A 20,632-nucleotide genomic window follows, 5' to 3' on the forward strand; every position below is an offset into this window, starting at 1 on the left:
TCCTCTGTGGTGGCCGGACCCACTGAGTCTGAATGAGCAATATGCCTTCGCGCGGGCGGAAAGGCGCGAAAAACTTGATGATTTACTAAACAACTCCATGAAGTATCCACAAGCGGATACACACATGAATCGAAGAGAGGCGGTACTATGGAGGCGTGCACAGACGCACTCTCTCTTGTCCCCACACTTCCAACACTACATACAAGGTTTGCCTGGTAAACCTGCTTGCATGGCATGTGGCGGCTTCCCGGATAATGCTCACATTCTGTGGGATTGTCCGGGGAGCCGTCTCGCTATTCAGGCTAGCCTTGCCAAACTGTCACCCACCCGTAGACCTACGACGCCTGAGGAGTGGCTGGCGGACTCCTCCTCCTCCGACTACGTACGTGCCATGATCGAGCTCATCACGACGCTCGGCTTGGCAGACAACTAGAACAAAGCGGGCGAACCCGGACCGGGGTTCTTGAATAAAGTTTATTCTCTCTCTCTCGACGGTGTCGTCTCCCGACTGCGGCTTCGAGATGCAACTGCAAAAAGCACCGTCTTCACTCGTGCACGCAGCGAGAGTGACGAATCTGTCGTGGCTCTGCAATTTTGCTGAATCACTCAATTTCACGCGGCAACCACACGGCGCACGCAGGTACAGTCCGTAACGATCTTGCGAGGCAGCGTTGTCCACTTCCTCATTGTCCGGCCGCGGCGGGTGGCGGCTGTGGGACTTCGGTGAGCACGACGAGCGTGTACCTCTTGCTTGGCGAGATGATGACCTCGTGGTGGCGGGTCTTCATCTTGAAGAACGTCGGCTCCTCCCCGGGTCCCGCGTCGCTCATGGCGCTCCTGGCCTGGTCGCAGAGGCCCGCCGCGAGCTGCGCGTACCGGCTGGTCTCGGCGGCGTCCTCGAGCGTCGACTTGATCGGCGCCCCGTCAGCCGTGGTGGCGATGACGCCCACCACGCGCTCCTGGCCGCGCAGCACCCGAAACACTTCCTCGACCTCGTCCACGGGGGTGCCTGCGAAACGGCATCCGCACGAAATGTTATTAGTCACGCGGCGACAGATTTGCACCACGCGTTGGTATATGAACCCGAACACCTTGCGCGGATTGTTCTCATGGTAGATTAAGCCGACATATGATAAGGCACGCGCTATTGTGGAGAACTAGTACAACAGCGCGGTTTTTGGGACGTCAAGGTGCACCTGCAGAAATACTTCATGTGTTTAGAACTTACGCGTGATTTGAGTAGGGCTATTCATCACCGCATACAGGTGGTGACATCTCTTAACCTCACCGCCACGCCATAATGTTTAGCCAAAGCAGTTTTGAAATCCGGTTATCGGGCGTATACAGTACATCTAACCTCGACCAGAGTAAGAAAAATATTTAAAAAATGGCGTAAAGAATACTGCATGTGGGTGCTCCACTGGCAACATTTCTAAGCTATACTCGCTGCGGGGGACCCGTCTTGCTTGGTCATGAGGAAAGACATTCTATCGCTACCCAGCATGGAGGCGCGCGATGTCAAGGCGACATAAAATTTGCCGAATATAACGACTTCTCGGCACCTAACTGTTCTGGACGGCCGGCGCGATGCTCAGCACTGTACAAACCAGCGTAACCGAAAGCTAGTCCAGAGTACGAGGATTTCTCACGTGACTTCCACAGCCGCAAATTTACCTGCCAGTCTATAGTCACTTGTAGGTGAGCGTGTCAGTGACTACAGTTCGTTCTATGGATTCTTTCGATACACGCTACTTTCTTCGAAGGCAGCGACGTTAACGGAACCATCTCACTACTAAGTGAACACACTCGGTTAACGTCGAACTTTATGGCGCACGCGCTTTCTTCTGTTTGCAATTGGCGCCGACACCATCTGTTAATTATTCTGTTTTTTTATCTGGGCCCGTACTCACAAAAAGCTCTGACGCCAGATATGTTCATAAGAGAAAATTCCAGCCTATCCTGATTCTGGACACATTATCAGCAAAGGCGGCCAGCCAATGGCAAAGAGCACTTACGAACGAAAATCTTTTTGAATTCGGGTCTTGGTGGTTATCCGCGAAACAGAAAGGTGCCACGTATTGGATATACGATGCCCGCATGCAGTATGTGCGGCGTGTTTTGCATGGCCTGTACTGCGTCCATTACTTATTACCATAAAGGGAGTCAATGACTTCATATATAGTTTTATTATACGCGACTCTTTCACGAGGCCAGGTAACACAAAAGAACCACGCCGATCCCACGTATTGTGGGAATTGATATAAGCGAAGCTTTCTGTGCTGTTTCGATCTTTGATTGACTTTAAGTAGGGGGGACGCTAATGGCGAAAGAAAGCTTAATTTCTTCAGCGTTTAGTTGTGATATGAAAGTGGTGAGTTGATATTAAACGTTGCCTTGCGTGCACCACTGCTGTTTGTCTGCGATGTACGCAGAACACATCGCGAAACTTGTTTGCTTGAGGCGTTGTTGTGCGCCAATGTTCATAACCTCCGAGAAGGTTAGCATTGTCAATGCCTCAAACGGCTTTTGCTCAAGTGCTTTAAGGTGACTCTGCTTCTGCATGCACTGCGTCAGTTCTCCGCTTGACAAATTTGCACGGTTAATTTTTCAGGAATAGCTGAAACGTACCGCACCGCAACTTTATATAGTTAGTCCGCAACCACGTTTCTTTGCCTTCTTACCTCGCCCTCTCACCCTCCCCCATGCATGGAATGTGCAAGTGAAGAGTAACAAGGCTGTTATTCACTCGTTTCGTGACGGCGTCGGTTCTGCATATTCCCAGCCTCCTCTCTACCATTCTATCTACGTCCTCTCGGGACTGTTGCACGTTGGTACAACAGTCGTAAAGAGGCTATCAACGGCTATATGGCGGCTAGTGACGACAATAGCCATCAAGAGACTGTTGTAGCGACGCCCAGATAGCTTCAGAGGGGCATTGTGGCACACGCGATGGAAACGTACAAATGAGTTTCTCTCGTCGCCTTTCCTCTCTGCTACGCTCCTTCCATGTATATGCATGCTGTGAACTACCTCCCGACGCGGCGTGCAAAACAGTGACAGCAGCAGCAGGGAAGAAGTCGAAGGAAGAGGGAGAAAAAGAGACTTCGCTTTAATGAACAGTGTCTCCACGCACGCAATTAAGTCAACAAGAGAGACAACTCTGTCCGAATGTTTGCCTCCTGGACTGCGTGGGTATAGCTGGTACCTGTGTGCTAGGCACCTTCTGTGATACGTTGCGCGCCTTTCATATATGTCCAGCCTTTTGCGCTTATTCGGTTTCGTGAGCACGCACCGTTGCTGCCCCTCCGCGACATCATGACGTCGGCGGTGGCTGTGCGAGCGCCGGTGGGCACAACTGGACCCTGCGCGGCCACGTGGGCTCCACCCCAGTCGGGCGGTGCGGCTTCACAGGCAGCGAGATTCGGCGGTCTTTCGGCCCATGGCTGGTGGTGCAGCAAAAACGATGATGATGCTGTCCAATGTAGGAAGAGCGGGCACTGAGGGGCACGAGCTGCAAAGAATATGACACGGGGACAGACAAAGCTTGCCGAAACGGACCGATGGCCCTGGCATTGGTAGCTGATCGAAGTTGAAATTTGCAATTTCTAACGCCTGATTACGGCATACTTGCGCTTGCGTGTTTTACACATCGTTACGAGCTGTCCAAGAAAATGAGCAAAGAAGAAGACAAATCACGTTGCCACCACAACTCAGTGCGCACATACAGCCAATCCCTACGAGTGGGTAAGCTCCAAACTCATCAAGGACATCATCATCATCATACAGTGGGATTTGTTTAGTTAATACTACGTATGTATCGAATACTCCCTGATATATTTGGTCTCATTTTATTTACCTCGAAGTAAATAAAATAAATTCTTGACCTGCCGTACCTTCCGATTCTTGGCAGGTGCGCATAGTTCGCATACAGGTGTGTTTATGTATAGCCTATATGGAACGTGGGGTCGAGGGGGTGAGTCGTGTGTGTGAAGGTGTCATATATCCTTGAGGATCAACCAACCAACAACTAGGAAGTATGAAAAGCTGTTTAACAGGTATATATCCCGCTTTTCTACTTAACGTTACGATGACGTAGACCTTAAGACCCGCGTTATTACGAGATTGTACTGAAGAACACATACTCATACGAGCACTCGCGCGCGCGCGTGCACTCACAAGCAGGCTCAACGAAAGCAAAAAAACTTGACCATGAGACGGGAAAGTCCAGGAAAGATGAGTTCGGTTTGCTAAAAAAAATACACAAAGAAGAATGTGTTACGAATCCTTCATCACGTAAGAGAATTTCGGTTGTCGAGAAAGGGCGGCCCATAACCATAAATCTAGGAAAAACAGGAACGCTCGCTCCGATGAAACAGACACGCGCGGTGGAATAAAACAAAACAGGGTTCCCACCTTTCCGATTCTCGACATGAATGTCCCGTCTACGGAAATATTTACGAGTCCCGCTGTATCACAAGGGCGCAAGCTATTGACGCGCTGAATAAGAGCTCGAAAGAAGTACCCATCACGCTTTCTAGAATCCCTCTGCATGCGCAATATATCTGCCCCAGTAAGAACACACAGATGCACGTTTTGTCAAGTGAAAGAGTATGCGAGCAGAGAATTGAGAGCTCACGAGATACATTTTTCCCGTTGCATCTAGATGCGTCTTGAAGAAGAACGGTGAAAGCTGCGTGGACTTTAGTGTAACATAAAAATGAACGAGAACGCACACAAAGAGCAACATTAGTGCACGTTCTGCCGAGAGAAGAAGCGACGGCCCGAGCCGCCGTCCGGCATCCATCACTGCCAATTACGGCCCATTCATGCCGTATACCGGCGGCCTGCGGGAAAGATCGATAGTTCGTCATAAATGCGTTTGAAGGCGCTAACGTCGCTTCGCGCAGCCACGTAGTCACGGGGTACAGAATTGCAGAATACCTTGGGGAAAATTGAGATCTGTCGATTGATGTCCTGTAAATAAGCAAATTGTCCTAATTGTTGACACGGACCAGAAATTGCGATGACGAATGGGCCAGGGGTGTTTAGACGACGACTACGAATGGAGGCTACAGAGCGGGCTGTTGCCATTTGGCCATGCGCAGCGCATTCATCAGTAGATACGATGATGATGATGATGATGTCCTTGATGAGATACACTTGTATATAGCTTGTCGTCTGCCTTCTTCCCATGTGCACGTAACATATTTGGTGGAGCTGCGGGTGGAAGTGCTATAACGCCATTATAGAAAATATAAACGTGCGTCTTATGATGTTCCTTTGGAGCCTGAAATCTAACAAATATTCAGAATTTTTCCTTCCGCGGTAATAAATAATGAAAAAGAACGCTTAAGAGCCGCGGTACGCTGGCAGAATCTAAACACCCCAGATTATCTAAGAGCATTAATGCGCACTGAACGTTGTTTCAGAAACACTGCCTAAATATTGTGACGAATTAATTGTTTGCAAAATTAATTCTTATCCAAGCGTCTGACGGGATTAGTGCGGCACCTCCGTAAATGAATGAGACAGATAAAATAAAAAAAATTAAATAAAGAAAGACTGAACATGCAGGTCTGTGCTGTCGCTGACTGTTCTGTGCTAGTTCTTGCTAGACTGTATAACAAGGCTGGGCAGCATAACTCAGAATCACTGTCTAGGAGAAAAGAAAAAAAAACATCTTCTCGGTATTGCCAACACATCCAAAGCATCTAACGCTCGAGTTATATTGGTACATTATTTTGAAACCCTTGAATAGCGTGACAGTGTTGGTGTCTCAGCTACATATTTCAGGCGGCCACATTTCTGCGTGTATGCGTACACAGAGAAACCCCAACGATAACGCACGTTTATGCATGTGAACGTTGGCCAGATGAGCCAAGTACAGCGTAACGTATAAGACATTCTCCTGCTCACGCCGCATGGTGAACTTGCAAAGTAGCTCAAAAACAAGTAGCAGAACTCAGGTTGAAATAGAGCACCCATTTGCACCCAGTGATGAGTTTTCGTTTCGCTTTACGCAGAAGAAGCTCCTCACCATGTACTAACAGAGGAAACTGTCTATCCCAGGGGTTTCGAGCTAGGTTACCATAGCGGTTACCATACGAGTCGTAGCAACGGGTCTTACCGCCAGTCGCTGCAAAAGCCCGGGGTCGCAAGAGCTATGTGTCGCGCTGACAGCGGCACCGCGATTCTGCTTCAGTATTCATTTGTAATTCTTCAGTGTGGTGATTTACTGCTACCCTTTAAGCTAAAATTACGTGCTCAGTAAATTATAACGGTACTTGCATGTTAGGCAGGAACTTGGTGGTTGACATAAAAGCCAGAGAAGAAGTTAGGCACCGAACGAGCGATGAAACGAAAGATGGCAGGCATAACCTTGCGAGAAAGGAAACGGTGTGGATTATAGAGCAAATAGGAGGTAGATAATTTTCTACCCGAGATTCGGAGGAAGGAACGGAGTTGAGCAGGCCATGCATTAACTCACCATCAAGATCAGCGTAATGCGTAGGGCAGATAACTGCTGGTCTACTATAGTCTATAATAGAGTTAAGAATTACTCGCCGTGGTTGCTCAGTGGCTATGGTGTTAGGCTGCTGAGCACAAGGTCGCGGGATCGGATCCCGGCCACGGCGGCCGCATTTAGATGGGGGCGAAATGCGAAAGCACTTGTGTACTTAGATTTAGGTGCACGTTAAAAGACCCCAGGTGGTCGAAATTTCCGGAGTCCTCCACTACGGCGTTCCTCATAATCAGAAAGTGATTTCACGACCTCTCCGCATTTCGTATCATTAAACTTCTCTCTCTCTCTCTCTCTGGCACATAAAGCCCCATAATTTAATTTAAGAGTTAAGAACTGGTGTCCCGGAAAGGGAAGAGCAGTCGAGGACGGCGGACGCCCACAGAGGTGTGTAACAAGACGGGAAATTGAAGATCTTTGGAATAGACCTTTTTCCTGCAGTGGAGAGGGATTAAGCTGACGACGATGAATGCGACATCATACTGTCGCACCCGAACTACGAATCAGCACTAACACATCAGAGAGACAGCTAGAGAAAATTGAATAATACTCACAAACTATGTCGCACGAGGTGCTTTTGCCGAAATGTTTGAAGTCGCTACTTCATAGTCCCTGCGGGCACATTGACAAAGAAACGTCGCTCCAAATTGCGCAGACAGCCGAAACGTCGTCAGGACTATACACCACGGTCGTATCCGCTGTTCAAGAAAGATCGAGCCATCAAAAAAGCAGCCCGTCGGACGTGCCCCGACGGGACGGGTGTTGCCCACTGATCGAACTTCCTACTCCCGCAGCTTTCAGCCGTCGCGCATCACCTTTCCTCCTACAGGCGTGGCACGCATTTCTCCTCCCTTCATGTTTGGACCGAGACCTCCGAAGCAAACAAAAAACGAAGACAACATTTCGTGGGTGCCGCGATCATGTATGCAGAGAGAGAGAGAGAGGGAGAGTAAGAGAGCACGAAAAAAAAAGAACAAAAAGCAAACGCGAACCCTCAGTCCACCAAGACTACTACTATATGCGACGTATACGTCGCGTAAGCTAAGCGCCCGCCGTGCCACGAACGCAAGCTCGCGCAAGGACCAGCGGGCAAGGAGAGAGGCAAACACGCCTACACGCGCGCGCACGCACTCGGACGCATGTACACAGCACAAATACACACGCACACACACACTATGCGGCGGGGGGACGCATGTAGGTACGCTCGCGAGCGCGACTTATTGCGCCAAGGAATCGCGTGGGACGACGAGGATCTCCCGCCGCCGGCTATATACATATGCGAGGGCGCGTGGGCGCACCGTCGAACTCGCGTATCCGCGAGCTGTAGTGCAGGGATTGACGTGCATGGTCGCCGGCAACGCAGATTATCCGGCAGAAATGTTTATTTTTGCATCGCGACACGAGACGTGAGCAAAGTAAACATAGCGAGGACCTCTCGGCGTACGCCATGCAGGGTCCATATTCGCGAAACCTTTTTTTTACGCTAGAATAGTGCGTAAGAGCAAATTCGTGGAAATCGTGATGTCAAACACATTAGCGAAGGCGGCCGGCCAATGGTGAACGGCACTTACGAACCTTCGTGAATTCGGCCGCAGATGTTTTAAAGGGACACTACAAAAAGAGAAAAAGTTCAGTCGTGTTAGAGCGTTAGGCTTTATAGAAGAAGTGTAGAAGAACTGCCGTCAGAGGAGGCTCGCCAAGTCAGTAAAGAGGCCAAAACCAAAGTCGGGTGGCGACGCTACCTTGAGGTTCCGGCACCTGTTTGTTGCGACGTCATAGATTTTGAGGGCGTGTTCTTGCACCTAGTTAATTTTCTAACGGTAAAGATAAGCTCCGCTGTAGTCTGAAGGAGCGATGGAGTGAACACGGGGAGCTTCAAAAACGTTTACTGCTCCAAAACGACCCGAATAGGAGATGCATTAAAATCGATGACGTCACACGTGCCTGTTGTTTGGCGCCTCTCTACCACGGAAACCCGCGCCATTGTGCGCCTCGGAAATACTACTTTAATAATTTAGCTTGACGACTTTCCAAGCTCGGGTCGTTCCGTTTGCCCACGTCTCTGCAGCAGCGGCGGCTGGTGGCCGTATTCGCCCTGTGGCGCCGCCGGCTGGCGACCTTGGGGATAACGGGACTGCGCTTGGCAGACACGTGGTCGTCCGTATCCCTGTCCGTAGCTCGGCCTCTGGTAGCCGTCCGGAGTGGAGACCATGTAAATCCCGTAGACTGAAGGACATTCGCTTGCGCTTGGGTAGCTGTTGCCTGCAAGACCCGTTCAAGGATGAGTTTACCTTTGCGCTCGGGCACCGCCACATTACGCCACAAATCTGTCAGAGAATTATTTTCTGACTAAGGCCCATAATGCTGCAGCTGCTAGTAAGCGATTTATCCGTGGATGCTGAACAGCTTGGCGTCGCGAGCTATATTACAGCGAATGTATTCACAAACCTTGGCCACTGAAAGGCCACCGTTTGCAAACGCTTATTCAAAAGCATTTTCTCAGTGCTTGTAGCGACGAGCTACTGGTTACTGTTGTCGTGCAGCTGCTGTAGCGTTCAGTCGGCGTCAAAATTTCACGGACCGCGGGATTGAAGAGAACAAGGTTATGAGCACTTTTTGGCCAAATCGAGTAAAACTGTACACAACAATATCTTGTTCGCACATACGATTACAGGCATAAAATCTGAATACCACGCTGCGTGTCAGAAGTGCGGAAACATTAAACTTCGCTAAGATCCTGCAGTCCGTAAACATTAAGCTACTATTGGACATCACAGTGGTGACAGCGCTACCAGTGACCTGACGCAAACTTTCCAAGCCGGAGAGACCTGGCCAACACCCTAACCGCACTGTGACTCAAAAGCAGCGCAAACCTCCAAACGGCACCGAAACACCGAAAAAATTAAAAAATGTGCGGCAAATTGCGCTTGTGTTTGCGTATATTTCATCGACGTACTCGATAAATTGCTATCCTGAAACAACATTATAGCATCGACATGGCAGCGAGCGGGGTAGACTGCGTAGTGCGGATGTGTGCTGCAAGGGTTGCGCACAATTGCACACAAGAATGTTAAAATCCCGCACGAAAGAGAAACTCTCTTAAATATCGGCACTTTTACATAAAATTTGAACGATGCTTAAGCTTCGCCTTTAAGAGTTGAACGCGATAGCATTTAAAGGTATCTGACTGCTTCTCACGCTTCCGGGCATCGTAGCTTATGTAACCGTAATGTTTATCGGGAAACGCTGACGGCGAAATCTACGCACGAAGAAGGCAAGCTTTCTGGTAGAAACGCGGCCTCTTGCGTAGGCCGGTCTTCTGTTATTGTTTCGAACCTTTGATATTTTTGTCTGAGAATATTAAATTGTGCTGCCATTTTCAAAATTGCGTTGAATAACTTTGTAAAGAACGTTAGACAACATATGAGCAACTTTAGCGATAGAACTGCGCGTCAGCCCGCCGTGTAGGGTAGCCAACCGGGCTCAGTTGTCGTTAACCTCCCTGCCTTTCATTTATCATTTGCTCTCTCTCTTAGCGATAGAACTAGTTTAGTGCCCATGTGTGTAGTTCGGAATGGACGCGTGACGCCGACGCCGGATTTTCTGGGATCGCGTTAACAGACTGCGTTTAGGCAAGAAGGGGGTGGCAGCTTCGTAGCGTCTGCGACGGTTTATTAGCTCCAACTATAAGACTCCACGGAAATGTCTTACGCAGATCCTGCCGCAAGGCGGGCACACTATGCACGGGCTACTCTGCACGCAGAAACTGGCCATATCTACAGCATATGTGAAACTTGGCCCAAGCTTCTCATCTGGGAAAGTTGGCGCATCGCTCTCCAAGTTACTGCCTGCATGCGTGCCCGCTGTCTTCGCCTATCGCTCTGTTTAGCACTGACAAGGACACCCGTGGCACTCACCGTAGTAGTCCAAAAACAAGAAAGGGGCTGGCAGATGGAATGGCACACTGTGGTATAAACTTTTTTAAACAGGGTTGAAGTACCTCAGACAGGCTGGCCAACGTTTCGATAGGTGGACCTATCTTCGTCAAAGGCGGCCTCGTCATCCTCGGCGTGTTAGTTTTAAAGGGTTAGTGCAGTGACGTCACGTGCGGGTGTTGTCGCTGGCGGCTGGTTTTAAAGAGAGAGATTACAAGAGGGAACAGGCGCTGTCGTCCGACGTCTGTGAGCCTCATTCTCAAGACGAAGGGACAAGAGCGTGAGAGTGGGCACGCGGGGAGGAAAGAAAAGAAATAGAAGCAGAAAAAAGGAAAAAAAAGGAAAAAAAAGCAGGGGGGAGCCAGGGCCGTACCAAGACACAACAAAGGGGGGGGGGTGAAAGAAAAAGAAAGAGAAAAATGAAATCTTTAAGAAATACGGGGGCTTGGGAGCGTGTTGGGGATGCGAAAGGTTAGGAGGTATTCAGGGGGAGTCGTTGGCGGCATGTTTTTGAGGCATTAGAACGGCCGGTCAAGCAATAGGTCGAGTAATTTTGAAATAGTTAAGGTGGCGACGAGGAGTCTGCGGTGCAATGTGTGGGGTGACTGAAAGGCAGCGGCATGGTCTTTCAAGGGGCACTGCCCCACGCGCTTAACGTAGGTGTCGTTACGGCGGCATCCAGAAGGCGATACTCTGGGTTGAGGCGCCGAAAAAGGCATATTGACTTCGGAATGTGTTGTCGAGGGGGTTTCAAAAAAAAAAGACTAAAAAAGGGGGGCAGGGGGAAGGGGGGGGCGAAATCGGTATAGCAAACAGGAGGGTGACGCGTGCAGAAGCGGGCGCGGGCAAGTGTACATGGAAGAAGTTTATACTCACCGTAGTAGTAATTTTGGTGACCGGCGTCGGCCTTCTGCGGAGAGGGACACCGAGAAGGCCATGCCCCCGTCGCCTGCTGGTACGTGGCCCATGGACTTTTTGACTGCTTGTCTGCACATATACCGAACAAACCATCTCGACGTTGCATGTCAATCCTCTAAGGAAAGTGCAAGCGTCGGCCTGGCTGTAGGAGCCTTTTCGTGCCAAGATCATATCACAGCGAGAGCGCAATGATCGGCCGAGTCGGATCGGCTAGCGTACAGGCGCGCTCACCGTCTTTGGTTGACGGTTGGCGATTGCCGCTGTTGACCCTTTTTGCGAAGCAGTTTGCTGTGTTATTTTATTTTATTTATCTACAAGTACCGCAATCCCATAATAGGATTTTCGCTGGGTGGGGATACAATTTTGATGACGTGACTACTCAGGCAAAAATAAAGTAAGATAACATACAGGGCAGCATGCAATAGAAGTGCGCATCCAGTGCAACTACAATGAAATCGTCGCCACACATCAATAGGTAATATGAGACAAAAACATCATCAAAGAAGGCTGCAAAACTACATCATTTGATAGTTGGTTCCATTCGGTTATCGTCCCGAGGAAAAAGGAGTCATTACGGCTGGTGAAGGGGGTGACCATTAGTGTATGTCTTTGTAGCATAGCCTGTCGAAAAAGTAATTGGGAAACGTCTATGCTGCAATGTTCCTCGATTAATTGAAATAAAAATGTTAATCTTAAAACTCGATTCCTTTGAGTCATGGTTGGCAGGTTGGCTATGTTTAGCCAAGCTGTAATCGACGTGCGTCCGAAGCTGTTTTATATACAAGATACTTTGTTTAGCTGCACCAAATTTTTTAAAAGATTGCCTATGGCAGATGGCACAATTATAACCCTTGATTTAAATTACTCGATGAGGCGACCATTACTCCTACGAGAAACCAAAACGGTCAATTGAATGGCAAGCGTAATTACGCTAATTACCTTTATATTAATTAAATTACGATACATATTTCTATCTACGAATTATAGCCGCTGACTTCGCACTGCGTATCCACTTGGAACTAATTGGTTGGACAGCACCAGTTCCTAGGCATTAACTTTCGAAGTGTCAGACGAAATGCATTGGCGTTTAAGTTACTTTTTTAAGAAGCCGCTGTTTTACGCATTCAAGCGCAAACGTAACTGGAACACCCTCTCTATTCTGAAAAGTAGCCACACTCTGGAAAGTAGCCACACATTGGTATAGAAAAGTTTGGAATAGTTTTACGCTATAGTGCCCTAGCATTCCTGCTGAACAGGGGCGCTATAACGTAAAACTATTCCAAACATTTCTATTCTATTTCTGCAAGCAGCCCTCCGCGATTGGTCATAAACTTTTTGGACCACCTCCACTTCACCTGTCTTTCAGGCGACGTCACGAAAAGCGCGATAGCTCCACATGTGAGATGACGTGTACGCACTGATTACGCATGATTTGACCGCAAAAAAAAAGTTATTTCTGATTCGACGCCTTTTCGCCATTAGCCCTCGGCTATCGGTCAAGAGTTTTCTGGCGGCACCCACTTCACTTGCCTGTGACGTCACAAAACCGTGACGTCACAAAACCGCAAAAACTCACCGCGTCAAAATGACGTGTACGCGTTAAAGATGCATTAATACGCCGAACAAAACTGAATTTTCTCCTGAATAGCCGCATGCTGCCATGTTCAATAAAAGATGAATAATAATAATAATATTTGGGGTTTTACGTGCCAAAACCACTTTCTGATTATGAGGCACGCCGTAGTGGAGGACTCCGGAAATTTTGACCACCTGGGGTTCTTTAACGTGCGCCTAAATCTAAGCACACGGGTGTTTTCGCATTTCGCCCCCATCGAAATGCGGCCGCCGTGGCCGGGATTCGATCCCGCGACCTCGTGCTCAGCAGCCCAACACCATAGCCACTGAGCAACCACGGCGGGTAATAAAAGATGACTGCCACCGATGGCTCAGGCAGTGGCTACTCGCACCTGCCGGAGAGCATGGGTTTATTTGCGTGTAATAAAACCTTTTGCCTGGCCGTGTAACGTTTTCGAGCACTTTCGGTACGTTTACGACCTCGTTCTGCCAACTTTTCTTTGCTGCGGATCCGTTTTAGCGTCATCTTTAAGCTTCAGTTGCATACCACCGCGATTGTCAACGAGCCACCGCAAGCTAAGTAAGGGAAAGCGGACCAATCGCAGACGCTGGCACCACCCTCTTCATCAGGTTATCGATTTTCAGTGCAGTGTCTCGGCCCCGTCGAATCCCTCTCCACTTGAGCGCCTCCTCGCCTCTTGTGAGCCAATTAGATAAGACAAGCCGCTCAGTGTAGGCAATGTTGTTCGTTTTTTCAAGCAAACAAAAGTGACCTCCTATATGAACGAGGAAAGCGTTTGATTGGTCTGTTTAGGCAACCCTGTGGGTGACCACCCGATGCTTGCGTCGGCGGTTACGCAAATTTGACGTCAGGAGAGTGGAATAAAAACATATTGGAATAGTTTTACGTCATAGGGCCTCAGCTGTGTCCATATACTAATCAGAGCGGAACAGGCAGTGAACATTGTGGGGATGCGCGACTCTCACGCATCCCCTGATATCTTGTTTTCCCGCATAGCTTCTGCAGTGCGGCTTCACCGCGTGGCCTGGCGCCCGCGGAATGGTACAAGCGCAGTACGAGAGATGGCGCGAGTGTCGCGCTGCTGCGGGGTTACTTGGGTGCGGCAGAGACAAGGCGCTCCCTCTTTGGTTCGGCACAGCGAGCAGTGCGGACGTGCCGTGCCGCGCGTGCGCCGATCCATGCTTTTGCGAGACCGTCTCGCGTGGCCGCCTTTGAACGCGCCACCGTTCGCATGGCCGTACACGCGAATGACCAGGCGTTGGGATCCAGCATGGGGCGAACATATTCGCTCGCTATCCGGTCGCGGTGAGTCGGACTTCTAGATTTGTCGTGCGCCCATCGGCATGTTTTGTGGATAGCAACTCGGCTAGCAGGCATTGATCTATGAAAGGTGCAATAAATGCCCTTGTGATTGTTTGCACTACTGTGTTGTCGTTCCTTTGTCCCAAGAGCACGGGAGGAGAACCCCATAACATCAAGCTATAAAACTATCTAATCCTGCGATCGGGCGCTGAGAAACGCCGGCGGCTTTCCGTCGGTCTTGTATCGTGCATCATCGAGGTGCGACGCCTGGTACGCCGCTGGCGGCCCTCTTCATAACGCCATCGTTGTGAGACGCGTCGTAGTTGCCAGGGCGCTGTTTCTGGTTCGCAGCAGCACAATTACCACACACTCTATAGGAGGTGCTGACATTTCTCGCGTGCTGCGTTGCGCTGACATGTCCCGGTGTATTGTTATACAAGAACCGACGAAGGAGCTCAAGCCCGGCGCTAAATACTGCTATCACCGTGAATGCACTGCCCTTCGAGCGAAACTGCTTATATTTCACTTATTCAAAACAAATGACTTACTGGTTAGCTTTCAACGACTGGTTTAAACTCGAGAGTCAACGTGTCTAATATTAACGGTGTCAATGGATATTACTCTTGCGTTACAAAGCCTGAAAACTTGATAAAGCAGTGGATGAACATGACATTTACGATGGCGTTAACATTTGGCTAAGAACATAGAGTTTCTAAATAAATGCCTAGAGGGAAATGTGGCGCTGGTGTCTACGGGGGTTCTCATGAGCGCTGCCTCAACCTACATGGGAATGATGGGAAGTACAGGCTTCGGATTGACTTCGAACTTTAGACTAGTGGCGTTTGCTTGCGGCGCAGTAAACAAAGCTATACTCAAATATTATCGCGTGAAATCTAATTTTATATCTGTAGTATATTATATAATGTACAAGACGCTACATAAACTTTGTATGACTTTGAGATGGAAGCATGGTTTACTATGGTTTGTCACCAGGACACACCAGGGTATGCATACTTGTGCGATTGTTCCCGATTTAACCCCAGAAAATAATTATTTATTTATTTTTGCAACAGCAATAACAACCGTACATGTACTTATACAAAAATGCTCATCAAGTATTTATGGAAATAAAAATGTTGTATTGTGAGAAAATGTTGCGGCCTTGAGTGGAATGCTACAAGTGTCGTCTGCTACGACGCCTGCTCGCTGCAAATGCGAGTTTTTTCTCGCAGACGACAGGCACTTGCTAACTCTATCTCGCTCTTTCGAAAGGCTACGTCGGCTGTCACGATTGCTGAACGCCTTCACATACTTTTAAGCACATCTGCTGCAGTGCTAGCTAGGACGCTTGTGGCCTCCTACGAGTATGCTTCATCATATTTTATATTGACGTACCGCTTGCGAAGCGTTATGGCGTGGCTTTGCACTTACCTATTTTGCGACACTAGACTACAGCCAGGAAGCACCAACCTTTCCTACCACAAGTAAGTTTGTGTTCTCAAAGACCTAAAACATGTATTTCAATGAGCCCATAAACGAGCAATGCATAATGAAGTCCTCAACAAAATTTGATTGTCAAGCCACTAGAAGTACAACTGTATATGTCTTGTATCAGTAGTGCCTTCTTTTTCCTATTCTGAAGCTTCATAAAGCACGTAACGGTACAGTGCCAACCTAACACACTTAACAAACAAAGGTCCAAACGATCAAAACATGTTCTTTCAACGTTTACGATGCCATCGCTTTGTCGTCAGGGCTTCGACGCCACACCACGACACAAACATCGTCCCAGTCACTGGCCCAGCGCGCTATCGCCACTTCGAGCAACATAACAAAGGCAGAGAACTCTGAGTTGCACTGTCCCACTGCAGGTTATAGCAATTGCGCTTGGAGCGAAACCAAAACTGCCAAAAAAATACTTGTATACTAGTTCGCTAGGCAATAGAGTGCCAATCCGAAGCCTGTACTTCCCATCATTCCCATGAGGGTTGAGCGATCGCAGCGCCAGATTTGCCTCTACGTATACTAATATGAAACTCTATGGCTAACAATGACGAAGTTCTAGCCTATATTACAGCTGCGTGACCGCCAGTAGTCACTGTCAATGTGCAGTACCGCGAACTACTGCTTCCCGCGGTCTGGCCTGGTAATTTGGCGTTTTGTATGCGCACCGGCAGAAGCAGCTGTGCTGGGCCAGCCAGCCGAGTAGCTCGCCGCTCCGATCAGTGGGGAAACCGAACTAATCTGTGCTCCTGTGTAGCTTTTGGAACCCAGGTAGGCCGGCGACTGCAGGTAAGCCGCCTGGTTGGTCTGCGGCAAGGCGTAGGCCTGCGCCGGGTAGTTCTGACAGGGCTGGGCCTGTCGCGCATACTGCTGTGGCTGCACCTGTTGCTCCTGCTTCTGTTGCTGTTGTTTCTGCTGTTGCTGCGGCTGAAGCGCCGCGGCCGCCTGGTAGGCGGCAGCCATCGCGCTCGGGTAGTATCCCTGGTTCGTCATTACGTACAGCTGTTGCTGTGGGAAAGCAGCGGCCTGCAGGACATTCTGGATGGACGCGTAGCCCTGCTGCGGTATCTGCGCATGCGTGCCCCATACTTGCTGCAGCTGTTGCGGTTGGATATCAACCGCCTGCGGGGAATTCTGGACGGCCGCGTAGCCCTGCTGCGGTATCTGCCGCTGCGTGCCCAGTACTTGCTGCGGATCTTTCTGTTGGATGTCAGCCGCCTGCAGGGTGTTCTGGACGGCCATGTAGCTCTGCTGCGATGCCTGCCGCTGCGTGCCCGGTACTTGCTGGTGCTGTTGCTGTTGAATGGCAGCCACCTGCGGTGCATTCTGAACGGCCGCGTAGCCCTGTTGCGGTATCTGTCGCTGCGTGTCCGGTACTTGCTGCTGCTGTTTCTGCTGGATGGCAGCCGCCTGCGGGGCGTTCTGTACAGCCGCGTAGCCCTTCTGCGGTGTGTGGCGCCGGGTGCCCGGTACTCGCTGCTGCTGTTGCTGTTGGATGGCAGCCACCTGCGGTGCATTCTGAATGGCCGCGTGGCCCTGCTGCGGTACTTGCTGCTGTTTCTGCTGGATGACAGCCGCCTGCGAGGCGTTCTGGACAGCCGCGTCGCCCTGCTGCGGTATCTGCCGCTGCATTCCCGGTACTTGCTCCTGTTGTTGCTCTTGGATGTCAACCGGCTGCGAGGCGTTCTGGACAGCCGCATATGCCTGCTGCGGTGTCTGCCGCTGCGTGCCCGGTACTCGCTGCTGCTGTTGATGTCGGATGGTGGCCGCCTGTGGGGCGTTATGGACGGCCGCGTGGCCCTGCTGCGGTACCTGCCACTGCATACCCGATACTTGGTAGCCCTGGTTGCGAAAAGGATAGCTTTGCCCTTCGGCAGCTGTGTCGTATGTCTGGTTGCCTGGCGCCGTCGGGTAAGTCATCCTCTTGCACACTAAAATGTACAGGAAAAACGCTGTTTGGTAGAAAGCGAGATGAAATGCGTTATGTATTCGCCATTATAGCGCTTACCAGCTACCTCCAAGAGCTAAGACAAGAATTTCTCTTCGTGCTCGTCATAGTTTTAGACTCGATCCAGACGGAATTCAGTTATGTCATTTCGAAGTGAGCGTAAATAACGACGTGCAAGCAGCCAAACTTGTTCCGGAGCGCTCCGCTAAAATGTCTCAGCCCTAGTGTGGCTTTGGGAAGCTGGAAAGCTTAAATGACTTCGTGACATTATGGCCCTTCAGTCACTGCTCCACTCTGACGGGATGAAGATGTTGGCAAGACCGCAGCCCAAAGCACATCTGATCACGTCAAAAAAAAAAAAGAGAATGAAGGAAAGAGAATCGACATGTAAGCAAAAATAAAAAATAGAAAAATGAAGGGAATCGTTACAAAATACGACCCTAATTTCGCAGGGTGGAGCTGTGCACTTAAGCAAATAACCTAAGGGAAATAAAACGAAGCTGCCCGGAAGCCAAGCCTCCAGCGAGCTTCACAGGGAGAAGTTCGACCCCATTACTAGCGGGTAAGATATTCTGACCAGCTGGGTCAGGCAGTTAGCATCGTGTCTAGTGAAATAACGAAGACACGCGGCTTTCGATATACTCACAGGGCTACCGATGTCCTTCGAGGCGTCCAGCCGATTCGAATTCACCGAGGCTTCTGATTCGCGAGGGTCAGAGCACGCACATTCGCGTGGAATGATGATGATGATCCTTGCTTCCAGATGATGACACATACCCACAACACCTACAATGGGGCATTGGTCAAGAAGCGGGTGGTACATTTAAAATAAAAACTGTGTTCTAACGCAGAAGGCTAAGTAGACGGATAAGTGGATAACGGCCATCTTAAGTCTCGTTCCAGATCTGACAAAGACTTTAAAAGCGAGGGCTTCGCGAAGAGAGTTTCGAAGACAAAAACGCTGCAGGCTCCTTTCCTGTCCAAACAAGATAACTGAGCAGGACGCTTGGAAACTCGACGGAAAGGTGCTCTGCGCGCAAGAAAACGTAGTCATGCTTTCCTATGGGCTTAATGTAAGTCACATCGTGCGTTGCATAGTTTCGCAGACGCAAAGAGTTAAAATAAAGAGATAATGTGCGCTTTTCCAACTTTTTGTTGTCGCCGTCAGGTGGTGTCACGCCGCAGAGAGTGTCTTCCATGCGTCTTCCAGACGGATAGAGATACGTAACTCCATTACGTTCCAAGTGGAGAAAACGCATGCGTCTTTGGTATAACACAGCACTCATAATGCGCAGTTAACGAATGAAAACGAGCAGGTAACCTAAAGAAACCTAAGTGAACATTTACTAATTCACAAGCAGGTAGCTTCACGCTCTGGTGGCTCATGAAGCAGTATGCTGTGCCGAGAATCTTAGTCGAAGAAGGGTGGTGACCATCATGTGCAGTGCCTAGGGGAAACGTGTGCAGTAGTACGGCAATATAGGCTTTCCTATTTTTGCTTGCTCATGCCACCTCAACCGATTTGTCGTAATTAAATTGCTAATCGAAAAATTGGAGAGTAAGAATTGCCCCACACAAGGAACCACTTGTGAAAAAATTCACCGCCCAAGCACTCCGTACAGATAGTCAACCAGCGAAGCTTGAAAGTGCGGCCCCGGTGTTAATTACTGGGCTAATTCCGACGGTGCATTAAAGCCTTTTTCAAATTTTTGTTACGTCTTTGTAATTCTTAATGAGGTTACACACACGTTCGATGTCTCGAGTTTGCTCGGCGGCATGGCTAGCAGCATGCACCTGCCATAGATGCTTGCGATTTTTCAAAATAAGATTGCTTCAAAATTACGTCTGCGTGTCACAATAAGCAAAAGGAGAACAAGGTGAAAGCAGGAGAGAAAACTGCACAACTGCACGTGAGCAAGAATGAAAGCCTAAATGACGCGCTACTTAGATAATGTCTCGCGTCATCTGGCTTTCATTCTTGCTCACGTGCAATTGTGCAGTTTTCTCTCCAGCCTTCACCTTGTTCTCGTTTCGCTCATCATCTTGAATTTACATCTACCGCCTTCCCCCTGTTTTCCCTGGATCTGTCCGCTACGTAAGACAATGAATGGCTCGCACCCCCTTGATGAGATTATGTTCCTTGAATAGACGACCTGTCCCTCACCCTGGTGACGGACCACAGGTTCCCCACCAGATTGGGTACGTCGACGCAGCGCGATACTACGCCAGACCTCACGTTACTCCCAAATGTGGCAAACTACACATGGACGAACACGCAAGAGAACCTGGGCAGCGATCACTTCGTCATACGCACACAAATACCGAACACGACGGCCCCACCCCGATCTTTCACCCTCACAGACTGGGATACCTTCCGTAAGTTACGGAAGGAAGATACGAATACGTATGACTCCTTCGCGGAACTCCTCTCTGCGATAAAGGGTGACGTAACCAGAGCCACGAAAACCATACAGACGGAACTGGAAGTCCCAAGGGTTGACCCTCACCTCGCACACTTACTCGAGGCCAAGGCTTCGATACTTGCGCGATGGAGGAAGCAGCGTCTCAACAGACGCCTGCGCAAACGCATCGCGATCCTCAACCGAGATATAGACGAATACTGTACGGAGCTCGCAAGACTCCAATGGCACGAACTCTATTCGGCAGTAGACGGCCGCATGCGGACAGGAGGTAAGTGGAACCTCCTGAAACGCATGTTAGACGACAGCCAAACGAAGGATAATCAAAGTCACGCGCTAGACCGACTTCTACACTCACATAAAGGGAAAGGGGGAACGGAAGAGTCCTTCTTGGAAGAAATCGCCAAACGGTATCTTCCGCTAGGCGTCGCTCACCCCAATGATTACCCGATCATAAAGTGCGAAACCACTCCCGAACTAGACGCTGCC

General features: G+C 49.6%; 3 protein-coding genes across 9 annotated transcripts in view; 1 reads left to right on the forward strand and 2 right to left on the reverse strand.

The window, feature by feature from the left end:
* Window positions 1-452: 452 nt before the first annotated feature.
* On the reverse strand, window positions 453-7,428 carry LOC135905148 (dynein light chain roadblock-type 1-like). The gene is made up of 3 exons (XM_065436166.2): window positions 7,075-7,428; window positions 3,293-3,511; window positions 453-1,009 (listed from the first exon to the last, which is right to left on the reverse strand). The coding sequence occupies exons 2-3, from the start codon at window positions 3,315-3,317 to the stop codon at window positions 684-686; spliced, it is 351 nt and encodes a 116-aa protein (XP_065292238.1). The 5' UTR covers window positions 3,318-3,511; window positions 7,075-7,428; the 3' UTR covers window positions 453-683.
* LOC135905138 (putative uncharacterized protein DDB_G0271606) lies at window positions 3,406-17,407 on the reverse strand. The gene is made up of 4 exons (XM_065436160.1): window positions 16,444-17,407; window positions 11,332-11,442; window positions 8,579-8,782; window positions 3,406-3,497 (listed from the first exon to the last, which is right to left on the reverse strand). The coding sequence occupies exons 1-4, from the start codon at window positions 17,405-17,407 to the stop codon at window positions 3,406-3,408; spliced, it is 1,371 nt and encodes a 456-aa protein (XP_065292232.1).
* Window positions 17,343-20,632, forward strand: part of LOC135905119 (potassium/sodium hyperpolarization-activated cyclic nucleotide-gated channel 1-like) — a 64,018-nt gene continuing 60,728 nt past the window's right edge. For 3 of the 7 annotated variants that reach the window (XM_065436110.2, XM_070532326.1, XM_065436116.2), the window contains exon 1: window positions 17,343-17,686. In XM_065436110.2, the coding sequence (XP_065292182.1) occupies window positions 17,476-17,686 (211 nt within the window). In that variant the 5' untranslated portion in view covers window positions 17,343-17,475. Of the gene's footprint in view, window positions 17,687-18,004; window positions 18,111-18,175; window positions 18,286-20,632 lie in introns of all 7 variants that reach the window. The other 4 variants (XM_065436111.1, XM_065436114.1, XM_065436113.2 and 1 more) reach the window with 2 other exon arrangements.

This window comes from Dermacentor albipictus, chromosome 1 (assembly GCF_038994185.2).
Source record: "Dermacentor albipictus isolate Rhodes 1998 colony chromosome 1, USDA_Dalb.pri_finalv2, whole genome shotgun sequence".
In the NCBI taxonomy this organism is placed as follows: Eukaryota; Metazoa; Arthropoda; class Arachnida; order Ixodida; family Ixodidae; genus Dermacentor; species Dermacentor albipictus.